This window comes from Molossus molossus, unplaced genomic scaffold (assembly GCF_014108415.1).
Source record: "Molossus molossus isolate mMolMol1 unplaced genomic scaffold, mMolMol1.p scaffold_m16_p_5, whole genome shotgun sequence".
Lineage (NCBI taxonomy): Eukaryota > Metazoa > Chordata > Mammalia > Chiroptera > Molossidae > Molossus > Molossus molossus.
The window spans coordinates 65,283,437-65,309,855 of record NW_023425388.1 but is presented as its reverse complement, the minus strand read 5'-3'; the positions used below and the strand labels follow the sequence as shown (position 1 = coordinate 65,309,855).

Below are 26,419 nucleotides of genomic sequence, written 5' to 3'. Positions count from 1 at the left end.
GAATGGCATGAAGTAACCAAGGTCATGAAAAGCAAGGATCTGAATCCAAGACTACTCTATCCAGCAAGGCTATCATTCAAAATAGAAGGTCAAATAAAGAGGTTCCCAGACCAAAAACAAACAAACAAACAAAAAAGGCTAAGGGAATACATTAGTACCAAATCAGCACTACAAGAAATGCTAAAAGGACAGCTGTAATTAGTAGAAGAAATAGGAAGAAAAACATAACCACGCTAAACAAAAATGGCAATAAATAAGTACGTATCAATAATCACCTTATATCACCTCATACCTGTCAGAATGGCCGCCATCAACAAATCATCAAACAACAAGTGTTGGCGAGGGTGTGGAGAAAAGGGGACTCTAATACACTGCTGGTGGGAATGCAGACTGGTGCAGCCTCTATGGAAAACAATATGGTGCTACCTCAAAAAATTAAAAATTGAACTTCCATTTGACCCAGTGATCCCACTGCTGGAAATGTACCCTAAGAAGCCTGAAACACCAATCAGGAAGAATATATGTACCCCCATGTTCATAGCAGCACTATTTACAATAGCTAAAATCTGGAAACAGCCCAAGTGTCCACCAGTAGACGAATGGATCAAAAATCTGTGGTACATATACACAATGGAATACTATGCAGCGGTAAGAAAGAAAGATCTCTTATCCTTTGAGACGACATGGAGGGACCTGGAAAGTATTATCCTAAGTGAAAGAAGCCAAGCAGAAAAAGACAAATACCACATGATCTCACTTACATATGGAATATAATGAACATAACAGTCTGAGGAATACAGTAGACCCAGACACATGGAAGTAGGGCACAGACTGACATCCCTCAGAAGAGGGGATGGGGGGTGGGGGGGTGGGAAGAGATAAACCACAGAACTTATATGCATGTATGCATGACCAATGGACATGGACAACTAAGCCGGGGACAGGGTGGAGGGGGGGTGGGGTGGGGGGGTGCCAATGGGGTAAAAAGGTAAAATATCTGTAACAAAAAAATAAATAAATAAATAAAAAATAAAATTAAATTAAATATAAAAAAATAATAATAATCACCTTAAATGTAAATGGTATGAATGCTCCAATAAAAAGACACAGTGTAGCTGACTGGTTAAGAAAGCATGACTCACAAATATGTTGTTTACAAGGGACCCACCTCACAACAAAACACATATGTTGAAAGTAAAGGAATGGAAAAAATCTTCCAAGCAAACAGAAAGGGAGAAAAAGCAGGGGTAGCAATGCTCATATCTGATGAATAGATTTCAAAATGCTGGCCATTACTAGAGACAAAGAAGGCCATTACATAATATTGAAAGGATCTATCCACCAGGAAGATATAACCTTGGTAAATATATATGCACCCAATATATAGGAGCACCAAAATATATTAAAAATGTTCTGGAGGACTTCAAAGGAGAAATCGACAGCAATACAATCATAGCAGGGGAATTCAACACTCCGCTGACATCAATGGATAGATCATCTAGAAAAAAAATTAACAAGGAAACAGAGAGTCTAAATGAAGTGCTAAATCAAATTAATTTAATAGATATCTACAGAGAATTACACACCCAAACTGCAGAATTCACATTCTTCTCAAGTGCACATGGGACATTCTCAAAGATAGACCATATATTAGGACACAAAGCAAGTCTCTACAAGTTTAAGAAGATCGAAATTATATCAAGCATCTTCTCAGATCACAATGGCATGCAACTAGAAATCAATTGCAACAATAACATGCAAAGACATTTGAAAACATGGAGGCTAAATAGCATGTTATTGAACAGTGAATGGGTTACCATGGAGATCAAGGAAGAAATTAAAAACTTCCTGGAAACCAATGAAAATGAACACACAACAACACAAAATCTATGGGATGCAGCGAAAGCAGTTCTGAGAGGGAAGTTCATAGCTCTCCAGTCCCACCTCAAGAAACAAGAAAAATTTCTAATAGACTACCTAACCTCACAACTTAAAGAACTAGAAAGCAAACAAAAAGAAAACCCCAGAGCAAGTAGAAGGAAGGAAATAGTAAAGATCAGAGCAGAAATAAACGACATGGAGAACAAAAAAAAAAACAATTCAAAGGATCAATGAAACAAAGAGCTGGTTTTTCAAAAAGATAAACAAGATTGATGGACCCTTAGGTAGACTCACCAAGAAACAAAGAGAGAGAACCCAAATACACAAAATCAGAAATGAAAGAGAAGAAGTAATAACTGACACCACACAAATATAAAGGATTGTTAACAAATATATAAACAATTATATGGTAACAAAATGGACAATCTAAATGAAATGGACAAATTTCTAGAAACACATAGTCTCCCAAAACTGAACCGGGAAGAGATAGAAAACTTAAACAGACCAATAATAATGAAGGAAATTGAAGATGTAATCAAGACTCTCTCGGCGAACAAAAGCTCAGGCCCAGATGGCTTCATGGGGGAGTTTTACCGAGCATTCAAAGAACTAACACTCATTCTCTTCAAACTATTCCAAAAAATTCAAGAAGGAAGACTTCCAAACTCATTTTGTGAGGCCAACATAACTCTAATTCCAAGACACTACAGAACAAGCAACTACAAAGACAGAAAACTACAGGCCAATATCCCTGATGAATATAGATGCCAAAATCCTAAAAAAATATTAGTAAATCGGATCCAGCAATACATCAAAAAAATTATTCTCCATGACCAAGTGGGATTCATCCTAGGGATGCAAGGCTGGTACAATTTTCACAAAACAATAAATGTGTTACACCACATAAACAAAATGAAAGATGAAAACCATATGATCATATCTCAATAGATGCTGAAAGAGCATTCGACAATATTCAGCACCCATTTCTGATAAAAACGCTCAGCAATGTGGGAATAGAGGGATCATATCTCGACATAATAAAGGCCATATATGAATGACCTACAGCCAACATCATACTCAATGGACAAAAAGCAAAAGCATTTTCCTTAAGGACAGGAACAAGACAGGGATGCCCACTTTTGTTACGCTTATTTAACATAGTACTGGAAGTCTTAGCCACAGCAATCAGACATGAAGAAAAAATAAAAAGGATCCAAATTGGAAAGGAGGAAGTGAAACTGTCATTATTTGCAGATGACATGATATTATACACAGAAAACCCTAAAGACTCCATCAAAAATCTACTAGACTTAATAAATGAATTGGGCAGAGTAGCAGGATACAAAATTAATGTCAAGAAATTGATGGCATTCTTATACACCAATGATGAACTCACAGAAAGAAAAACTAAAAAAAAAAAAAATCCCATTTACCATCGCAGCAAAAAAATTAAGATACCTAGGAATAAACTTAACCAAAGAAGTAAAGGACTTATTATAGAAAACTACAGGACATTGAAAAAAGAAATAGAGGAAGATATAAAAAAGTGGAAGCACAACCTGGTTCATGGATTAGAAGAAATAACATCATTAAAATGTCGCCCTGGCCGGTTTGGCTCAGCGGTTAGAGCGTCGGCCTGCGGTCCTGAGAGACCCGGGTTCGGTTCCCGCTAAGGGCACGTACCTCGGTTGCAGTTTGTCCCCGGCCCTGGTCGGTTGTGCGGGTGGCAACCACTCGATGTGTCCCTTCACATCGATGTTTCTCTCTCTCTGTTCCTCTCTCTCCCTCCCACTCTACCTGAACAAAAAATGGAAAAATGTCCTCGGGTGAGGATTAAAAAAAAAAAATAAAAAAAAAAAAAAAAAAATGTCCATACTACCCAAAGCAATCTATAGATTCAATGCAATCCCCATCAAAATACCAACGACATACGTCACAGAACTAGAACAAATGCTTCAAAGTTTATATGGAATCAAAAAGACTCCTAATAGCCACAGCAATCTTGAAAAAGAAGAACAAAGTAGGCGAGATCACATTACCAGATATCAGGTTATACTACAAAGCTACTGTAATCAAAACAGCCTGGTACTGACACAAGTACAGGCACATAGATCAATGGAATGGAACAGAGAACTCAGAAATGGACCCAAAACATTATGCTCAATTAATATTTGACAAAAGTGGCAAGATCATACAATGAGTAAAGACAGCCTCTTTAATAAATGGGTTTGGGAAAACTGGACAGCTACATGCAAAAAAATGACACTAGACCATCAACTTACACCATACACAAAAATAAACTCAAAATGGATAAAAGACTTAAATGTGACCTGTGAATCCATAAAAAGCCTAGAAGAAAATATAGGCAACAAAATTTCAGACATCCTACGCAACAGAATTTTCACTGATACATCACCTAAGGCAACAGAAACAAAGGAAAAAATGAACACATGGGACTATATCAAATTCAAAAGCTTCTGCACAGCAAATGAAACAACCATCAAAATGGAAAGGTGCCCTGGCCGGATTGGCTCAGTGGTTGGAGTGTGGGCCTGCAGTCAAGAGACACCCGGGTTCGATTCCCACTAAGGGCATGTACCTCCATTGCAATTTGTCCCTGGCCCTGGTTGGTCGTGCAGGTGGCAGCCACTCAAATGTCCCTTTTTTTTTATCCTCACCCGAGGATATTTTTCCATTTTTTGTACCGATAGAGTGGGAGGGAGAGAGAGGAAGAGAGAGAGAGTGAGAGAAACATCGACATGAAGGGACGCATCGAGTGGCTGCCACCGCACGACCAACCAGGGCCGGGGACAAACTGCAACCGAAGTACGTGCCCTTAGCGGGAACCGAACCCGGGTCTCTCCGGACCACAGGCCGACGCTCCAACCGCTGAGCCAAACCGGCCAGGGTTCGATATGTCCCTTTTACATCGATGTTTCTTGCTCTCTTTCCCTCTTCCCCCCACTCCCCATTCTATCTGAACAAAAAATGGAAAAATGTCCTCCGGTGAGGATAAAAAAAAAAAATGGAAAGGCAACCCACTGTATGGGAGAACATCATTGCCAATGATACATCAGATAAGGGGTTAATTTTCAAAATATATAGAGTACTCATACAACTCAACAAAAGGAAGACAAAGAACCCAATTAAAAAATGGGCAGAGGAGCTAAATAGACACCTCTCCAAACAGGACATACAAATGGCCAAGATACACATGAAGAAATGCTCAACATCACTAATCATCAGAGAGATGCAAATTAAAACAACAATGAGGTATCACCTCACACCTGTCAGAATGGCCGCCATCAACAAAGCATCAAACAACAAGTGTTGGTGAGGGTGTAGAGAAAAGGGGTCTCTAGTACACTGCTGGTGGGAATGCAAACTGGTGCAGCCACTATGGAAAACACTATAGTGTTACTTCAAAAATTAAAAATTAAACTCCCATTTGACCCAGTGATCCCACTTCTAGGAATATATCCTAAGAAGCCTGAAACACCAATCAGAAAGAATATAGGTACCCTTATGTTTATAGCATCACTATTTACAATAGCTAACATCTGGAAACAGCCCAAGTGTCCATCAGTAGACAAATGGATAAAAAAGCAGTGGTACATATACACAATGGAGTACTATGCAGCTGTAAGAAAGAAAGATCTCTTATCCTTTGAGACGACATGGAGGGACCTGGAGAGTATTATGCTAAGTGAAATAAGCCAATCAGAGAAAGACAAACAGCACATAATCTCACCTACTACTGGAATATAATGAACATAACAGTCTGAAGAACAGGGTAGTCCCAGAGACGTGGAAGTTGGGTATAGACTGACAATCCCCAGAAAAGGAGATGGGAGGCACGGGGGAGAAAAACCACAGAACTTATATGCATGCACGCATAACCAATGGACATGGACAACAAAGTTGGGGACGAGGCAGGGAGGGAGGGGGAGAAGGGTGTCGATGCGGAAAAAAGGAGAAACATCTAAAAAAAATAAATTAATTAATTACATTAAAATAAATAAATTTTTTAAAAAAGAAAAGATGCTCAACGTCACTAGTCATCAGACAATGCAAATCAAAACTATAAGATATCCCCTGATATCTGTGAGGATGGGTATTATTTAAAAAAAAAGACATTTTATTATTATAAAAGAGTGTTGGCAAAGATGTTGAGAAAAGGGAACCCTTGTGCACTTGGTGGGATTTTATTTATTTATTTATTTATTTTTTATCCTCACCCGAGGACATTTTTTGTTTTGTTTTGTTTTTAACTTCAGATAGAGTGCGAGGAAGAGAGGGGGAAGGAGAGAGAGAGACGCACATCGACTGGTTGCCACCCACATGACCCCATCCAGGATCGGGCACTAACTGAAACCGAGGTACGTGCCCTTATAGGAACCGAACCTGGGACTCTCCAGGCGCAGGCTGATGCTCTAACTGCTGAGCCAAACCGGCCATGGCACTTGGGATTTTAAATTAGTGAGTTACTATGGAAAACAGTATGGAGATTCTTCTGAAAATTAAAACTAGAACTATCATATGATCCAGCAATTCCACTTCTGGGTATTTATTTAAGGAAATGAAAACAATAATTTGAAAAACTATATAGCACCCCTATGTTCATTGCAGCATTATTCATAATACCCACGATATGGAAGCAACCTAGTCTATCAATAGATGAATGGATAAAGAAGATGTAGTATATATAGACAATGGAATATTAGCCATGAAAAAGAATGAAATCTTGCCATTTGCAATAACATGGATGGACCAAAAGAGTACTATGTTAAGTGAAATAAGTCAGATAAAGACAGATACCATATGATTTCACTGTTATGTGGAATCTGTAGGTTGTTCCTAGGTGCTCTTTAGCAGGTTGAAGAAGTTTCCTGTTCCTAGTTTGTTAAGTTTATTTTTCAAGAATGGATGGTAATTGTTTTCAACGGTTTTTTCTGCATTTATTGAGATGATCATGTGGTTTTTCTTTTTTAATCTTTCAGTATGATGAATTTCAATATGGTGATTGATTTTTTTTTTTTTTAATGTTTAACTGGCCTTGCATTCCTAAGACAAATTGCACCTAGTTATGGTATATGATCTTTTCTATTTATTCCTTCATTTGATTTGCTAATATTTTGTTGAAAGTTTTTATGCCCATGCTTGAGTAATATTGGATTGTAATTTTCTTTTTTTGTAATGGTTTTTCTGGTTTTGGTGTCAGGACAAAGCTTACCTCATAAAATGTGTTGGGAAGTATTTTCTCTTATTTTCTTGGTGAGTTCTTATAGAATTGCTATTATATTATTGCCAAAAAATAATAATAATCTGGATAGGTTTAAGGATTTGATTTTTATAATTTGAACCTTAATTTTAATTTCACCATGATATTAATTTCACCATGATATTAATTTCAACATTATTTTGATATAATCAAAATCACCTCAAGTATCTTTTTTATTGCGTGTAAACAATTTTATATTTTAAAATATTGTTTTTTCCCACAGGTCATTTTTCATTGCTCTCTATTACACAAAAAATCTTCTTAGAATAAAATCTAAGTAATTATTGTTCTTTTTTTTGTTTGTTTTGTTTTGTTTTGTTTTTATCCTCACCCGAGGAAACTTTTCCATTTTTTTGTTCAGATAGAGCGGGAGGGAGAGAGAGGAAGAGAGAGAGAGAGAGAAACATTGACGTGAAGGGACACATCGAGTGGCTGCCACCTGCACGACCAACCAGGGCCGGGGACAAACTGCAACCGAGGTACGTGCCCTTAGCGGGAACCGAACCCGGGTCTCTCTGTACCGCAGGCCAACGCTCCAACCGCTGAGCCAAACCGGCCAGGGCAATTATTGTTCTTTTTAAAATTTTGATTTTAATGTATTTGTTTTAAATATAAACCATTGTTTTGACCTTAGAAATGACTTAGTGTATACTAGTTTTCATTGGAACAATATTTTTAAATTGAATTTTAACAGTAACTCAAGTTTTATACTTTTGGAATGATTATTTTTATTTATTATACTTTAATTAATGCTAATTTATTTTTTATGTAGTCATGCAGATGGATCAATAAAATTTTGGGATGCTTCTGCAAGTAAGTTTGATGTTACTCCTTCTATAATAGAAAACACTTGGTTAATATGTACTTACAGCTATTCACCACTTTTTAGTTTGGACAATTAGTATTTCTCATACATTTCTAACATACATACATGTGTTACAAAAATCCATTTCCTATATTATTAGATCAGTTTAAAGTATCTCTACTGTACTTTACTTCTATAATATAAACAGACCATTCTTTATCACCAACCATTATATTTACAAGAGGCAAAATACACTGCAAAAAATACTGAACTTTGTCGGATTAGCTCTCTGAGTTCTTGGAGAAGTGTTATTATCCCACTACTGTTCACTTTTACCTTTTATCTACCAAGTCCTATGAGATGCAAAAGAAATTATTTGATAAATGTAATTTTTTTTAAATTCTTGAGAATTGCATAATTAAAAGAAATAAGGTACTCAACGTGGAAGGGTATGCAAAGAAAGATATTTAAGACTTGATTAAACCATACATACCTTTCAGAACATTTAGTCACTACAACAGATAAAGGAATGCATATATGTAGCTACAGGGCAAACAACATAAGAACCCTAAATGTAGTACAACCTCAATTCTATTTGTTATAAAAAAAAAGGGGGGGGGGATTTATTTGAACCAGGTAGATCCAGGAAAACTATTTTGATGGAGTAACATTTAATGTAAGTTTTGGAAGATTGTTAAGATTTTGGCAGTTAGAAATAGGAGACGTTTCTGAGGATGAGTAACCAGCAAGATGTAGGTAATTTTTTTAGAAATAAGGAATACAAGAGAGTCTAGAAATTTGGATTTTTTTAGTAACACCAGAAAGTCTAAGTAAAAATGTCTAAGGAGGTAAGAAGAATAGTCAAAAATAGAAACTAATGAAGAAGCAGCATAAAAGTAATATTCGAAGCTATAGAAGTGAACAGCTTCTGAGGAAGAGTATGATAAACAGAAAAGCAGGAGGAAGAAGGTTGACTATTGATGATACTTTTAGACTTCAGGCTGAATCCTCAAACAATAAAGCAACCCATCAGCAATAGAAAACAATTAAAAAATTTAAAGCCACCAATTCTAAGGCCCCTTTGTGGCCTCACACAATAATCAATTACATGGGGAAAATCCAAAGGACAACAGATTTTCTTTTGGTGAACCTCTTCATTCAAATCTGAGTATGTTCCAGGAACAAAATTAATCAGATAGTATTGTCACTGATCCTTTCCCATCACCTTAAAGTCACTCCTTAGTTTCTAAAATCTGAGAAGACACTTTAACACTAATGATAGAGTAAATATCCTCCTCAAGCATACATGATATTTTAAGAAGTTAATTTTTAAGTAAAATATTTACAGTTGTGAATTCACAAAACAGAATTTATTCTGGTATTATTATTTACTTATTATTGTATTATTTATTATAAACAACTGTAAATCCACTTTTGCCCACTCTTGATCACAAAGGTTTGCAGCATATTTAATATATCTACTATAATCATTTATAAGAACAAACTTCAACTTAATGGATATCATTGAAGAAATATCACTTAGTTTGCCAATTTTGTGTAATATGGTCTAGTACAGAAAGTGAGGTTATACTGCATTTGAATAATTGAGTGTATGTTATTGTGTATATTAGTTTTCAACTGCTGAGTAATAAAATTACTACAGTGTATCAGTTTAAAACAATACCCATTTAATATCTTACAGTTTCTTTGTGTCAGGAATCTGGGTATAGTTTACCTGGGCTCTTGCCTCAGGGTCTCCTGAGACTGCAGGCAAAGTATTAGTTAGGGTTGCAATTTCATCTAAGATTCAGGATCTTCCAAACTCATGGGGTTGTTGGCAGAATTCATTTTCTTTCGGCTTTAGCAGCCCCATCAGGGACAACTTCTGTTGAATAAGTCAACCAACTAATTAGGGGCCTTAATTATGCCTGCAATATCCTTTTACCATTGCCATGTCACATAAAATAATCATGAGAGTAATAATCTTTCTGACCTAAAAGCAAGGGTATAGCACCTAATATAATGTTTTTCCTATTTTGAAACATTTTAGTTTTGCATAATTTCAGGCTTACTGAAAAATTGCAAAAAAATAATATGAAGTGTTGTACAGCCTTCATCCCAATTCCCAAATATCAGTGTTTACTGCATTTTCCCTATGCATGCATGCATGTGCTCTCTCTTCACCCCTTGCTCTCTCTCACCCCTCTGTATACTTACACCCATATGTATAGAAATATGTACATACCTGTAACTTTTTATAACCACTTAAGAGTAAATTGAAGATATAATGCTCCTCTAATACTAAGTGCCTTGAAATACTTCAGTGTATATTTCCTACAAATAGAACTTTACATAATTAGTTATTAAAATTGAGAGATTTTACAGTACTATTATCTAGCCTCCAGATCTTACTGGTTTTTGCCAACTGTCGCAATATCTTTTTTTTTTTTAATCCTCACCCAAGGGTATTTCTTCATTTATCTTCAGATAGAATGGGAGGGAGGGAGAAAGAGAAACATTGACATGAGAGAGACACATTGATTGGTTGCCTCCTGCATAACCCCAACCTGGGCCAGGGACCAAACCACAATGGAGGTATGTGCCCTTGACAGGAATAAAACCGCGACTCTTTGGTCCAGGGGCCAACGCTTTAACTGCTGAACCAAACCGGCCAGGGCGCAATATCTTTTATAATAAAAGATAATCTAGGATTATTTATGGCATTTAGTTATCATATCTTTTTAGTTTTCTTTCATCTGGAATGATTCCCAAGTCTTTATTTCATGAAAATGAAATGTGTGAGGAGTTCAGGCCAGTTATTTTGTAAAATCTCCTTCAGTTGAGTTCAACTGATATTTCTCATGATTAGGTTCAGATTAACCAGTTTTGGCAGGAACTCCCAGATTTTTAGTTTTTTTCTCAAGGATCCTTTATAGAATTAGAGCTTTTTTACAAGGGAGTCATCAATAATGGTCTAAGATGTAAAAAATATTCCCTCAAATAAGTATTTCTGAAAAATTTACAAACCCAAAATTTCTTAAAATTATAACTGACCCTTTTCTAACACTGAGCCATGCAGAATAGATTCTAAAGTAATTATGGACTATTGGATATCCAGTATTGCTGGCTGCTATATTACAATGTTTCTCCTCTGAAGGAGTATCTAAAAATTTGTTGAGGGGAGTAAACCCTCTAAGAATAGCACATGTAGTAATCAAAGGGGAAAATTATAAAAAAGAATTGTGGCCCTGACCACTTGCTCGGTGGTTAGAGCATCAGCCCACAGACAGAAGGGTCTTGGATTTGATTCCCAGTCAAGGGCACAGACCTGGCTTACAGGTTTGATCCCTGGTCCAGTTGGGGTTGTGCGGGAGGCAACCTGTCAATGTGTCTCTCACATCGATGTTTCTCTCTCTCTCTCTCTTTCTCTCTCTCTCTCTCTCTCTCTCTCTCTCTCTCTCCCCCTCCCTCCTTCCCTCCCACTCTCTCTAAAAATCAATGGAAAAAGATCCTTGGGTGAGGATTAACAAAAAAAAAAAAAGAAAGAAGAAATTGAGGAGTCTTCCTTAGGAGAATTAGGTTCAGTATTTTCATTGTAAACTTTCTGAACTCCGACATTTTTGTCAAATAAATGAGGATAAAAATACTCACTTCATGTGGCTTTTTCTGAGAATAACCTGAGACAGTGCATGCAAAAGACCTACATATTCATTGGTATATAGTGTATGTTCAATAAATGTTTATTTATTCCCTACAGTTTCCCTTCAGCTAAACTATACTGTTAAGAAAGCATGCCATTGAATACTTACTAGTTATAATGTAATTTATTTTGTCTATTTGAGTTTTACTTTCATTGTTTAACCAATATATTGAAAAAACCGTCAACAACATTTAAGAATTAAGTTTAAATTAGAAGATAATTATGCTTCAATATCTTACAGTAACTCTGCAGATGCTGTACAAGCTAAAAACTTCAAAAGTGTTTGAAAAACAGAAGATAGGAGAAGGAAAACAAACATGTGAAATTGTAGAAGAAGATCCATATGCCATTCAGATGATTTACTGGTGTCCAGAGAGCAGAATATTCTGTGTTTCTGGAGTCTCTGCGTATGTTATAATTTATAAATTCAGCAGACATGAAATCACCACAGAAATAGTGGTAAGTCATTTAAAATTTCACTTTCACACTTAATTAAAAGAAAGCCATTATCATAGATTTGGGTTAGTACTTGATATGGTTTTAAGCCACTAACACTGCAGCATGTGGCCAATAACCCAATTCATAGGATTTTTAATACTTCTTTTTGCATAGTATAACAAATTTTAAAAACCTGGCTTAAAATGAAAAAATCAGTTCTCTATAAAAACTTGGTATTATTTAATAGTATGAATTATGCCTATAGGTTCTATACAGATTTGTTATTGATTTATTTCATGTATAAGTATGAAATTAATACAGGCTTTGTTCTATACCTTTATTAATTTTTTAAAAGTTTACTTGTCTTTTTTGTCACTTAACTGGTTGTCTTATATATGATTATATCTCATATATGATTGAACTACAATAAGATTTTTTTTCATGATTTCCTGTGTAACAGCATATTTTATACAGTGAAAGTAATTATGGGGTTGACTTACCTAATCTTAATATTTAAAATAACAATGCTCTCATGGCCCAGCCTGTATGGCTCAGTGTATTGAGCATCGTCCCATGAACTGAGAAGTCCTGGTTAACTCCCCATTGGGGGCCGCACAGGAAGTAGCCCATTAATGTTTCTCTTTCTTATTAATGTTTCTATCTCTCTCTCCTTCCCTCTCTCTAAAAAAACAAAAACAAGAACAGAAACAATGCTCTCATGGAATAAATTAAATCTAAATTAAGGCAGCTATAAATAATGGGCCACCCTACCCAGTCCAATTTACCATTTTATCAGAAAATAAAGATTATCTACTAACAGCGTGTATATAACTCCTTTACCTTAACAACTAAAGTATTACCATTTTAAAGTATATTAGTTAAAATCCCAGGCTTTGGAGTTGGATAAGCCTAGGTTTTAATTCTGGCTTTACCAGTGAATATGTTTGTGACTCTGAGCAAGTCACAAGGCTCCATTAGTCAGTAGTAGATCTGGGTAAAGCTTAATTCTATCACCTATTTGATTTCCTGTGTAAATAAAATGAAAGGTAACAATAAACTAGAAGTAGAAATGCCAGTTTTACAGGGTTCTTGCGATAATTATATAAAGTCATTAACATAGTGTCTAAGTATAGTAAGCACCCAATAATTATTGTTATTGTCACTAGAGGTTTTCTTATAGTTTTAAGATAATTATGACAGTCATTTTAGTAATATTACTATATTCACCATCCCATAATGACATTTGTGTAAACAATTATTTTCAATCTCAAAAATGCTGATTTTGCCCTGCTGGTGTGGCTTAGTGGTTGAGGTTGCCAGTTCGATTCCCGGTCAAGGCACATGCCCTGGTTGTGGTCCCAATCCCCAGTGGAGGACATGAAGGAGGCAGCCAGTTGATGTTTTCTCTCATCAATGTTCCAATCTCTTTCTTCCTCTCCTTTCCTCTCTCTCTAAAGTCAATAAAGGGAAAAAAAATTTTTTTAAATGCTGATTTTTACATTGTAAAGCAAATGTTTGTTATAAAATCAATTTTAATAAAGCATTAAATGCAATAATAAAGTACTTAATTTTAAAACATTTTTAATTTTTAAAAAGGGGTTTTGGTTTGGCCAGTGTGGCTCAGTGGTTGAGCGTGGACCCATGCGCCAAGAGGTCGCTGGTTCGATTCCACATCAGGGCACATGCCCAGGTTGTGGGCCCAATCCCCAGTGTGGCGCATGCAGGAGGGGGCCAGTCGATGTTCTCTCTCATCAAAGTTTCTATCTTTCTCTCCCTTCTTCTCTCTCTCTAAAATCAATAAAGGAAAATAAATTTAAAAACATGGATCATGTTTTTATTTTAATATAAATTATCATATGTTTTTCATTAAGCAACTCTGACTAAGCTAATAAAATCAAATAAAGACGAGCTAAGCTAATGAAACAAACAAATAGAAATAGGGAATTTATTTTGGAAAATTGTTACTGAGTTAAAGTCAAAACTGAAGGAAACTGTTTTAAAACTAAAAAGCCTTGTATAAATAACAATTTGCAAACACACACATATACACATCCAGTTTAATCTCTTCCACTGGAGTAAACATGACAAATTTTTACCTTTATTTTATCATTTATGGGATTGTAATTTATGCTTTATCTTAAGGAATATTTATTATATGAAAAAATGTTATCTCCACTTTTGTATGTAGTTTTCTTATAATTCTGGAGGATTAAAAAGTATTTTACATTTTTTGTCAATGCCATTTATGTCATATAATTCAATGCTTAATTCAGTTTGGGATATCTCAGCTATATTATAAATTGAAATTGAACTTATTAATCAGAAAAAATCATGAATACTTACCAAAAATTATCAGCTATTTTGCTGTGATTATTTATTATCAAAACTTAGATTAATTTAAACTTGATTTTTTTTTAAGTCATTAGAGGTACGACTTCAATATGATGTTGAAGATATTATTACCCCAGAAACAGAAACAAGTCCTCCATTTCCAGATGTTTCATCTCAGCTTCCTTCTTCAAGGAGTCTTTCTGGGAGCACTAACACTGTGGCTAGTGAAGGAGCAACAAAGGACAGTATCCCATGTCTCAAGTAAGAGTTTTTACCAAACTTTAAAACAATTTTACATATGAATCATATGATTATTTAAAACTGTGCCAAATCAAATCATTCTTCTCTCCTATTAAGTTGTTGTCAAGTGATCTTAATAGTCCACCATACGGTACCCTGTTTTTTTCTTTGAATATCCCTGAAGAGGACACAATATTTTCATCCTTCACTTACTACTTCATATATTTCCTTCCTGGAAGGACCCTAAAGAAAACACGGTTTGCTCGTGGGGGGCCCAAGTCCTTCTGATCAAGCCCCCCCCCAAAAAAAAGAAGAAAACGTGGTTTTAATAAACTTTCATCAAGGCATAAACATGGCCACTTGTTAGGTATTTTCAAAATTAAAAAGTATGTTAAGGGAATTTCTTCAGCCTTCTTGGAATTGAAAGAAACCAAGTTTACTACTTAACATAAGAATATTGTGTTAGGCCGGCTATGGTGGCTCAGTGGATTGAGCATCATCCCATGGATTGAGAGGTCCTGGTTCAACAGTTCAATTCCTGGTCAGGGCATATGCCCAGGTTGCAGGCTCCATCCCCAGTGGGGGGAGTGCAGGAAATGGCTGATCGATGTTTTTCTCTCACATTGATGTTTCTATCCTCTCTCTGTAAAAAATTAATAAAAACATATTTTAAAAAAAGAATACCATTTAGAAAAAAGCATTTCTCTCTCGTGATTGCTAGGATACTGTGTAATATGTCTTTCTCTTTTTGACTGATGCTATTTGGTAGTAAACTGTTCTCTCACTATATCTAATCAAAGTTTAGTGTCATTATCAAAGAAAACTTCAAGTTAGTTAAACCATAGTAATATTTATCTTAATTGTTTTTATGCTTTTTAGTAGTCAAATATAAAGGAACGCAGTTTCTTTAAATTACTACTCACTGCTTCTTCATTATCAAAAAAAAATGTTTTCTGAATTAGCTGGTTGGAGAATTGAGCCTAAGCAAAGAATTTCTATGAGCATCATATGAAAATGTCTGAATCTGCTACTAAAGAAACTTGAAACAACTAGTTTCTTCATTTCTTAAGAAAACACTTATGGAAAATTTGAAAATAAGATTTCAGAAGCAAAATTAGTTTACCACATAATTAGCAGTTGCTATACTTTTGTAATCATTGTTTTTCCTCCAAAAATTTTTCTTGTGAAGTACAAAAAGGAAATATAAGCAGGAATTACATAGAGAAAACCTACAAAGAGGAAATATTATCATAAAATTTTAGCAAATGAAAATGTTCATAGTGTTATAATGTTATATATTCAATTTTCCCTCATTGCACTCTGCTTCATTTAATGTTGACTTGAGAAGTAATACAATCTTAAGGATAATCAAGAGAATCAAAGTGAAAAAATCAGTGCAGTACTATATTATTGTATATAAGGTCCTAGGAACCAAGCAGCAGAATTGATCTAAGAATATTATTCTATGAATTACATCTTATTACAAGTGGTTTTTGAGTTGCATATAATCTATGCTTTGATAAATTATATATTGGCATCCATCCGTAAATCACTTTTCCTTTGCTGGATTAGATTGCCATATATTTTAGCTAATAAATAAGCATTTCAGCAAGGCAATGCTTAATTTTTAGCAACATTACAAATTCTTACCAATATACACATATTTGTGCAATTAATAATTTTTAAATTTTTTGCCTTTGTGCATCCTAGTGTATAAAATAGATAGTCATCATCCTAGGCCTCACTAAGAGGATGAGATTTAAACAAAATGTAGATGGAGTTAGCTGAAGAAGACATGGTGGAAAAGTGTTCTAGGCAGAAGGAACAGCTGGAGCAAAGGCCTTAAAGTGCCTGGCATATAAGGAGGTCAGTATAGCTAGGACAAAGAGAATAAGACTAGTGGAGAGGGTAGTAGGAGATGAAGTCAGGCAATAGAAAGCCATTGTAATGACTTTGGCTTTTATTCCTGATTAAATAGGGAGTCATTGTAGGGTTTGAAAGAGAGAAGTGTCATGTTCAGACATAAATTTTAAATTGAGCACTTTGGTGGCTATGTTGAAAATTGATTTTGAGATGGTGGAAAAGAGTAGAAACCAGGAGACCAGTAAGGAGGATGCTTGCACCTAACTAGAGATGATGTTGAGGGCTTGCAGATTTAGCAATTAAAAATACAAAATAACTCTTTAAATCTGAATTTCAGATAAGCAATGACATTTTTAGTTTCAGTATATCCCAAATATTGCATGGGACATACATATAGTAAAAAAAAAAACAAACCCATGTATTGTTTATTTGAAATTCAGACTTTAATGGAAATCCTGTATTTTTATTTGTTAATCGTAACCAGGATAGTAGCTATAGAGAAGTAAAAAGGAGTCATATACTGAATACATTTTTCAGATAACACCATCAGCATTCAATGATTGATTGGATGTGAGGTATGAAACAAGGGTATTAGTCAGGAATGATTTTTAAGTGTTTTTCTTTTTAAACTGAATAATTAGAAGGATAGAAGTTGCTATCAACTGGAATAGAGAAGAGTTCAGGTGGAGCAAATTTAGAGGGAAAGAGCAGGAATTCTGGTTTTGGATATGTTGAAATCTTACATTGGGTGGTAGATTTGGTAGATAGATGGTTATTTTTTTTTTATGCATTATAACTTAAAATATGTAACAACTATTTCATAAGAAAAATAAATAATAAAAAGAATTAAAAATACTATTCTCAAAAGAAAAAAAGGAAGTAATAAAGACCAGTTGAAGTTGTGGACCTGACTAAACAGCTACTTAATGAAAAACCTAAGCAATCACAGGTGGCTTATTGTATTTTGAGAAAGCTAGAAGACATTGTCCAGCTGCATACTGCCCTTAATGCCTGGGGTTGTATATTTCGTAGGAAGATTTTATGTAAATTGTGAAGATAAGCATGAACATACTTATTAAACTGTATTAACAGAACTACTTTTTCTCTTTTTTTCTAGTGTTAAGACACGACCAGTGAGGATGCCTCCAGGTTATCAAGCAGAACTTGTTATTCAGTTGGTGTGGGTGGATGGTGAACCCCCCCAACAGATTACTAGTCTTGCTGTAAACTCAGCATATGGAATGTAAGTAGCTAAACGTTCTTTCTAATTTGTATTATTTATCTAATGTGTTTGAAATATTTAGATATTTCCTTTAAAATACTTAAGTGAAATTCTAAATATGGAAAGAAGTCCTTACCTGGATTTTTATTAGAGAAAAAAAATGACATAAGAAAAATAATTTAAGTATAAATTATGATCATTTGTTCTTGATATCAAACGTATGATAGTGTTTTTATTTTTAATGTTGTTAGCAAATGGTTAGGATGTTATTACACGTATACTTTCATTTGTATACTTTTACACTTACACTTTTTTTCTTGGTTTTGTTTGTATATTCTATTGTTTTTCTCCTTGTGTTTTATTTTGAATGCTAGTCAGATTCTTTGGGATTCAAATCCTAACTCTGCTTCTTTCTAGCTGTTGGATCTTAGAAAAGTTACTTAAGTCTCTGTGCTCTGTTTTCTCATCTGTAAAATGAGGATAAAATGTTGTTAAAAAGATTAAATGTATTAATACATATAAAATGTATCTTTTAGGTTCAGAGCAGGATGCACGTGACATATTCAAGATGGGATAATTTGAGGAGTTTTTAAAAAGTGGATTATTTATCTAGGATATAGAGAAACAACATGAGAATAGTAGGGTATGCCAGGGCTAGAAAGAACAGTGCTTTATTACCACCTGTCAAAGAATCATTTGAAGACATAATTATTACCACATTTTTTACTTGGATACAGAGTAGAGTAATAATAGATTGACCTTATCTAACAAATATAAAAACAGAATTTATATATGAGAAAAAGAAAAAAGCAGATAAAGAAAAAACATAGACACATTCTAAATAGTGAAATTAGTATTTTTCCTTTCCTTGTGTAAGATATAATGAGACCAGTCAGGGTATTTGCTCTTGGGCAGCATTATGAAACATCAACTAAACCAGTTATGGCTTCTCCAGGAGACCATAGCTGTTTCATTTGTGACATACATATATAAAATACTTTTTTTTGTATTATGTTTATCATTATTTGGGAATACTTCCAACTGAGTTATACTAGGTCTGTACCATTTTTTTTCTTGCTAGAATTTAATTCCACCTTTTTGGTCAAACTCAGCCCCTAAACAGACTGACCATGAATGCCTTAGCCTCCTTATGATTATAAATTGTGGCATTGTGGCAGCATTTAAATACATGGATATTAGATGTCTAAGAAAGAGAAAAAGATAAGGACAATCACAATTATTATAAAAAAAATCTTTGGAAACTACTTGCTGTCCAGTATCCTAGATGGCCCAAGTCAAAACTAAAAAAATAAATCCCAAGAGTCTATGTAATGAAATCTAGCTAGCTGAATAGCCCTATTTTCCCATATTATTGATTGTTCTATTTTGAAGAATTTACCAAGGGGCAACTGTTAAGTCAGAAACTGTGCAGGGTCTGAGTTTATTCGCCTCTTACAAGCTAGTTGCCTGTCACATTTTTCTATGTACATATCTTGGTAGAAAACTGGCCTCTGGGTAAGTGACAAAGACAGTTTATTATTATTGATAGCAAAAACAGCACCTAGAGTAACATCTTACATCAGTTCCCTGAGCCTCAGTCCCAACAGGGTAACATGTTGAAGAACAGATGGTACCTGCATGTGCAGTGGTATTACAAGAGAACTCAGAGTTTAAAAAACTCAGATATGAAAATAGGTCATCTGGTGACCTGCCTATTCTTTTATTTTATTTTATTTTATTTTATTTTATTTTATTTTATTTTATTTTATTTTATCCTCACGAGGACATTTTTCCAATTTTTTGTACAGATAGAGTGGGAGGGAGAGAGAGAGAGAGAAACATCGACGTGAAAGGGACACATCGAGTGGCTGCCACCCACACGACCAACCAGGGCCGGGGACAAACTGCAACCGAAGTACGTGCCCTTAGCGGGAACCGAACCCGGGTCTCTTCAGACCGCAGGCCGACGCTCTAACCGCTGAGCCAAACCGGCCAGGGCCTGCCTATTCTTTTATATGGAGAGAAACCACATCTTTACTCTGGAGTATAAGCAAATCTCTGGAGAAGAAAAGGAGGGCCTTAATCTTATTTTTAAAATATTATTCTCATATTGTTTTTATTGAATTATTTTTAATTACAGTTGATATGAAATATTATTAGATTCACGTGTACAACTTTGTGATTAGACATTTATATAACTTACAAAGTGATCACCTCAATAAGTCTATTACCCATCTTACACCATATACAGTTATTACAATATTAGTGACTGTATTTCCTGTCTGTACATTACATCCCCATGATGTTTTTCAAACTGGCAATTTGTACTTTTTATTCTTTTCACCTTTTCGATCCATGTCCAGTACCCTTATCCCATCTGGAAACTATCAGTTTGTTCTGTGTATCTATGTTTGTTTCTGTTTTGTTTGTTTGTTTGTTTGTTTGTTTGGTTGGTTGGTTGGTTGGTTTTTAAATTCCACATATAAATGATATCATGTGGTATTTGTCTTTCTGTGTCTGACTTATTTCACTTAGCATAATGCCCTCAAGGTCATCCATGTTGTTGCTAATGGTAAGACTTCATTCTTTTAAGAGCTGAATAATATCTCACTGTATATGTACCACTTTTGCAAAAAATCTTCACCAAGGGTATGTTTTTATTAACTTTTTAGAGAGAGAGGAAGAGACAGAGAGAGAGGGAGAAACATTAATGTGAGAAACATCAACTGGTAGCCTCCTATATGCATCCCAACTGGAGATGGAACCCGCAAACTAGGTATGTGCCCTGACCAGGAATCAAAACTGCAAACTTTTGGTATATGGGACAGTGTTCTAGCCAACTGAGCCATCCAGCCAGTTGTATCACTTCTTTATTCAGTGATCTATCAATGGACACTTAGGTTGCTTCCATGTCTTGGCTACTGAAAATAATGTTGCAATGAGCATAGTGTGGTGTGTGGTGGATTTCTTTCACCTAGCAGTGGAATTGCTGGGTCATATGGTAGTTCTTTTTAAAAATTTTCAAGGAACCTCCATACTGTTTTTCATAGTAGCTTCAGCAATTTGCAATCCTACCAACAGTGTACAAGGGTTCCCTTTTCTCCACATTCTCACCAACATGTTGTTGATTTATTGATGATAGCCATTCTGACAAGTGTGAAGTGATACCTCACTGTGATTTTAATTCAAATTTCCCTAATGAGTAATGATGTTGAGCATCTTTTCATATATCTGTTGTCCATCTGTATGTCCCTTTGGAAAAATGTCTATTCAGGTCTTCTGCCCATTTTTTAATCAGATTTTTTAATGTTAAGTTGTATGAATTCCCTGTATGTTTTGGATATTAACCCTTTATTGATGAATCATTGGAAAATATCTTCTTCCATTCAGTACATTGTCTTGTTTTGTTGATGGTATCCTTTTCTGTGCAAAAGCTTTGTAGTTTGATGTAGTTCTATTTATTTTTCTTTTCTTTCCCTTGCCTGAGGAGGCATATAAAAAAATATTACTAAGTGCAATGTCAAAGAGTTTTATTTATTTATGGTTTCAGCTCTTACATTTAAATCATTAATACATTTTGAGTTTATTGTTGTATATAGTTTAAGAAAGTGATCCAGTTTCATTGTGTCTGTCCAAATTTCTCCACATTATGTATTACAGAGACAGTCTTTACCCCATTATATATTGCTTTCTTTGTGATAAATTAATTGACCATATAGGCATGAGTTTATTTCTGGGCTCTTTATTCTGTTCCACTGATCTATGTGTTTTTTTTGTTTTGTTTTGCCAGTACCATGCTGTTTTGATTATTATAGCCTTGTAGTATAGTTTGATATCAGGTAGGCTAATACCTCCAACTTTGTTTTACTTTCTTAAGATTGCTTTGACTATTTGGAGTCTTTTGTGGTTCCATATATACGTTTGGATTATTTGTTCTAGTTTTGTGGAAAATGCTATTGGTATTTAGATAGGTATTGTACTGAACCTGCAGATTGCTTTGGGTAGTATGAACAATTTAATGCTATTAATTCTTCTTATCCATAAGCACAGTATATCTTACATTTTTTTGTGTCTTCAATTTTTTTTTTAATGTCCTATAGTTTTCTGAGTACAGGTCTGTTAACTTCCTTTGTTAAATTTATTCCTAGGTATTTTATACTTTTTTATGCAATTGTAAATGGGACTGTTGTTTTTTCTTATTTTGATTTGTAACAATTTGTTATTGATGTATAAAAATGCAACTGATATCTGAATATTAATTTTTTTATACTGCTACTTTAGTGAATTAATTTATTAGTTCTGAAAGTTTTTTGGTGGAATCAGTAGTGTTCTCAATACATAATATCATGTCATCTGCAATAAGGCAATGTTTTCTTAAGGATTTTTAAGATTTTTTTTTATAAGGAATATTAATATTTAATTTCCTTGTTAGGTTTTGTATCATTGTTTTTAGGCTTCATAAAATGAATTGAAAAATGTTCCCAGGTTCTCTCTTTTCAGAAAATTTTGCATAAGATTGGTATTATTTTTTTCTTAGGTGTTTGACAGAATTAACTGGTAAAGTAATCTCAACCTAGAGTTTTCTTTGTGGGCAGGTTTTACATTACAAATATAATTTTTAAAATAAAGAACTATTCAGATTTTTTATTTTTCTTTGTCAGTTTTGGTAGTTTGTGGTTTTCAAGGAATTTGTCATCCATCTGAAATGTGGGGGGTGGGGATGGAAAGCAATAAATAATGATAATATGAAGTGTTTTTTAAAGACATTTCCTAGGCTGCCTCTTATACATGGAAGAGGTATGAAAATCTTTGTCAAACTCCTTGACCTGATTTTTTTTTTTTTTTTTTTTTATCCTCACCCGAGGACATTTTTCGATATTTTTTTGTTCAGATAGAGTGAGAGGGAGAGAGAGAGAGAGAAACATCGACGTGAAAGCGACACATCGAGTGGTTGCCACCCACACGACCCAACCAGGGCTGGGGACAAACTGCAACCAAGGTACATGCCCTTAGCGGGAACCGAACCCGGGTCTCTCCAGACCGCAGTCCGACGCTCTAACCGCTGAGCCAAACCGGCCAGGGCTGACCTGATTTTTATGTAGAAAATAAAGGTCAGCATAGTTAAAAAATAAATTAAAAAAAAACACCAGACACTTTATTTTAGTATAATTTATATAACTTGAAATTTACCCATTTCAGTATACATTTACTTTTAGTAAATTTGCAGAGTTGTACAAAACCATAACCACAATGAAATTTTAGAACATTTTATTACTCCCCAAAGACCCTCATATTTATTTGTCATCAATTATTATTTTTAGCACTAGCCTGAGACAACCACTAATTTATTTGCAGTCTCTATAGATCTGTCTTTTCTGGACATGTAATAATTTACTATGTGGTTTTTCATTCAGCCTCTTGAACTTAGCATGTTTCTGAAGTTCATTCATGTTGTAGAATGTATCAATACTTTATTCCCTTTTATTGCTAAATAATATTCTATTTTATGGACATGCCATGTTTTATTCTTCCATTCACAAGTTGGTGGACATATTTAAAGATACAAAATAGAAATATATATTTAAAACATTTCATTTTGACTTATTTTATGTTTATATAAACACTTATAAATAACATTGTTTGTAAATGCCAAATAGAACAGAACCCCATCGGATTTTGGAGTCTTTATAGTTGGGGCTTTTAATTCCCTTTCTAAGTAAGAAAATTATATTAATTTTTATATTCAAATATATTTTATACTTCTAGATAGAAATATTTGTCAACTCTTGTATAATTTAGAAGAGCTAACTTTGGTATAAAATATACTTTAAGGTAGGTGTTGAGTAAAGAAACAAAGAGATGAATAAAAATTAGTTATTGTTATTATAAATCCCAGATCTTTAAAATATCTCCTTGTTAGTTTTACTTTGAATTTTCTTACTAAGATATTGGCAGAAACAAAATATCACTTTATTTCTCTCAGTGATAGCATTTTATCTTTTAGGTAGGTTAATCAAACTATCCAATTTTAAAATCTTTTCTCTACCTATTGTTCTCTTTCTCTCCAGAACATTCAGGATTGTGTTCCATTATTCTAGCTGTGATTCTTTTAGACTGTCTTTTTGGATGTAATTTAATTAACTAAATATTTATTCATGTTAAAATAACTTTATTGAGGTATAAGGTATATGAAAATATTATTCAGTAATTTTAAGTATACAATATGAGTTTTGACAAATATACAGGACAAATATATCATGTAACCACTAACAAACTAATGATATAATGCCTTTTGTATTTAAATATCACCTCTCAAGCCTTGGCAATACAAAAATATTGATTTGCTTTCTATGACTACAAGTTTGCATTTACTACAATTTTATATAAATAGAAGCATAAATTACTTTGTTTTTCTTTCAGTTAACATAATGCTATTGTGATTCATCCATGTCGTATGTATTAATGGCTTGTTCCTTTTCATTGCTTTATAATTATCCCACTATGTCAATATAAAAATGTATTTAGCCATTTACCACTTAATGGAAATGTGGGTAGTTTTTAGTTTATGGGTAGTATAAATAAATTTTTGCTATTAACATTCAGGTACACATATTTATGTAACATTTGTTTGCATTTTCTCAGTTAAATAACTAAGGAGAAGAATTACTGGGTCATATCGTAAATATACATTTGTAAGACAGAGGCAAACTATTTTATAAATAGGCTATATCACTTTGCATTTGCACCAGCGTGTATGAGGGTTTCAATTTTTCCACATGTTGTCATCACTTGATATTGTCAGACTTTTTAATATAATCCAGTCTGGTAGATTTAGTTGTATCTAAATGTGGATTTAATTTACATATTTTTGGTGACTAATGATGGTCTGCATTTTTCTAGGGTTTATTTCACACTTATAAATCTTGTTTGGTAAAATCTTTTGCCTACTCTTTTTTTTAAATCAAGTTGTCTTATTACTCAATAATTTTACTTATTAAAACATGTATCTTTTATTGAATATTCTGAACAAAATATGTATTTTGCAAATGTTTTCTTTAGTCTGTGGATTGCTTTTTTATTTTGTTAATGATATCTTCTGTAGAACAAAATGATTTAATTTTGATATCATGCAGGTTATCAGTTTTTTATTTTAAACTGTGTTCTTTTCATGTCCTATTTAACTACCTAACCTAAATTACTATGATTTTCTCATGATCCATTTTAAGTTAATTTTTGTGTATCATAGAAAGAAAAAGGTAAGGCTCAATTTTTCACTTATGAATGTCCAATTGTTTCACGATCATTTATTGAAAAGATTTTCTTGCCTCCAAATTGCCATAGCACTTTTGTTCAATATCAGTTGACCATTTATTTGTTTTTTAATGGACACTTTTCTGTTTCATTAATATCTCTGTTTATCTTTATTTCAATATAAGCCTATCTTGATTCCTGTGGCTTTAGAGTAGGTCTTGAAATTATATAGTGCAAATACTCAAGCTTTCTTTCTTTCAAAACTGTGTGGGCAATTGTAGATTTAATATAGCCACTTCAGCTGTCTTTTAATTAGCAATTTCATATTACTATACAGTATTTTTTCCTATCCTGTTCATTTATATTTAAAGTGAATTGTTGCAATCAGCATCAAAGATTTTATCCACTCAGGCAACCTGTGCCCTTTTGGAGTACTTAAACCATTTACATTAATGTGATTGTTTATATGGCTGGGTTTAATGGAAATATTTTCCTATTTGTTTTTTTTATTTGTTCCATGTTGTCTCCTTTCTTTTTTCCTGCCTTCTTTTAAAACATTTATCTTTTACTCTATTTTTTTAAATTTTAATCCTCACCTGAGGACATTTTTCCCATTTATTTTCAGACAGAAAGGGAGGGTGAGAGAGAGAGAAAAAAAAACATTGATGTGAGACACATTGATTGGTTGCCTCCTGCATGACCCACCAGGGTTGGGGATCGAACTGCAACCGAGATACATGCCCTTGACCAGAATTGAACCAGCGACTCTTGGGTCCAAAGGCTTACGCTCTAACTGCTGAGCCAGAACAGCCAGGTCTTGATTCTATTTTATCTTATCAGTTGCCTTAGTATTTTTAAATTTTATTTTAATTTTAAAAACTTTATTTTTTTTATGGTTTGCTCAACAGTTTACTATATATCTTTGACTTATATAAATGAATATATACATAGCATTATACCACTTCCATATACTATAAGAACTTTATAACAGTATACTTGTTTTCCTTTGTTTTTAGTATTGGTATCATGTTTTATTTCTGTAAGTGTTACAAACTGCACAATACATTTCTTTTATTTTTGTTTTATTCTGTTTATTTTTAAATTAAATTTATTGGGGTAACATTAGTTAATAACATTATGTAACAATTTTATAATACATTATCTGTATATTCCATTGTGTATGTACCACCCAAAGTGTAGTTTCCTTTCTTCACTATATATTTGACTGCCTTTATTCTCTTCATCTTCCCCTCACCCCCTTTTCTCTATCATACTGTTATTTGTGCCAATGAGTTTGTTTTTTGTTTTATATCCCATATATGAGTGAAATCATATAGTTTGTATCATTTTCTTTTTGATTATTTCACTTAGCATTATACTATCAAGTGGCAATGTTCTATCTTTTGT

General features: G+C 33.9%; 1 protein-coding gene across 1 annotated transcript in view; it reads left to right on the top strand.

Annotated features, from left to right (window-relative positions):
* The window catches only part of STXBP5L (syntaxin binding protein 5 like), a 304,365-nt gene that overhangs the window by 160,429 nt on the left and 117,517 nt on the right, over positions 1-26,419 (top strand). The window contains exons 15-18 of the mRNA XM_036243664.1: positions 7,935-7,975; positions 11,909-12,126; positions 14,525-14,697; positions 17,657-17,782. Of these exons, the coding sequence (XP_036099557.1) occupies positions 7,935-7,975; positions 11,909-12,126; positions 14,525-14,697; positions 17,657-17,782 (558 nt within the window). The remainder of the gene's footprint in view (positions 1-7,934; positions 7,976-11,908; positions 12,127-14,524; positions 14,698-17,656; positions 17,783-26,419) is intronic.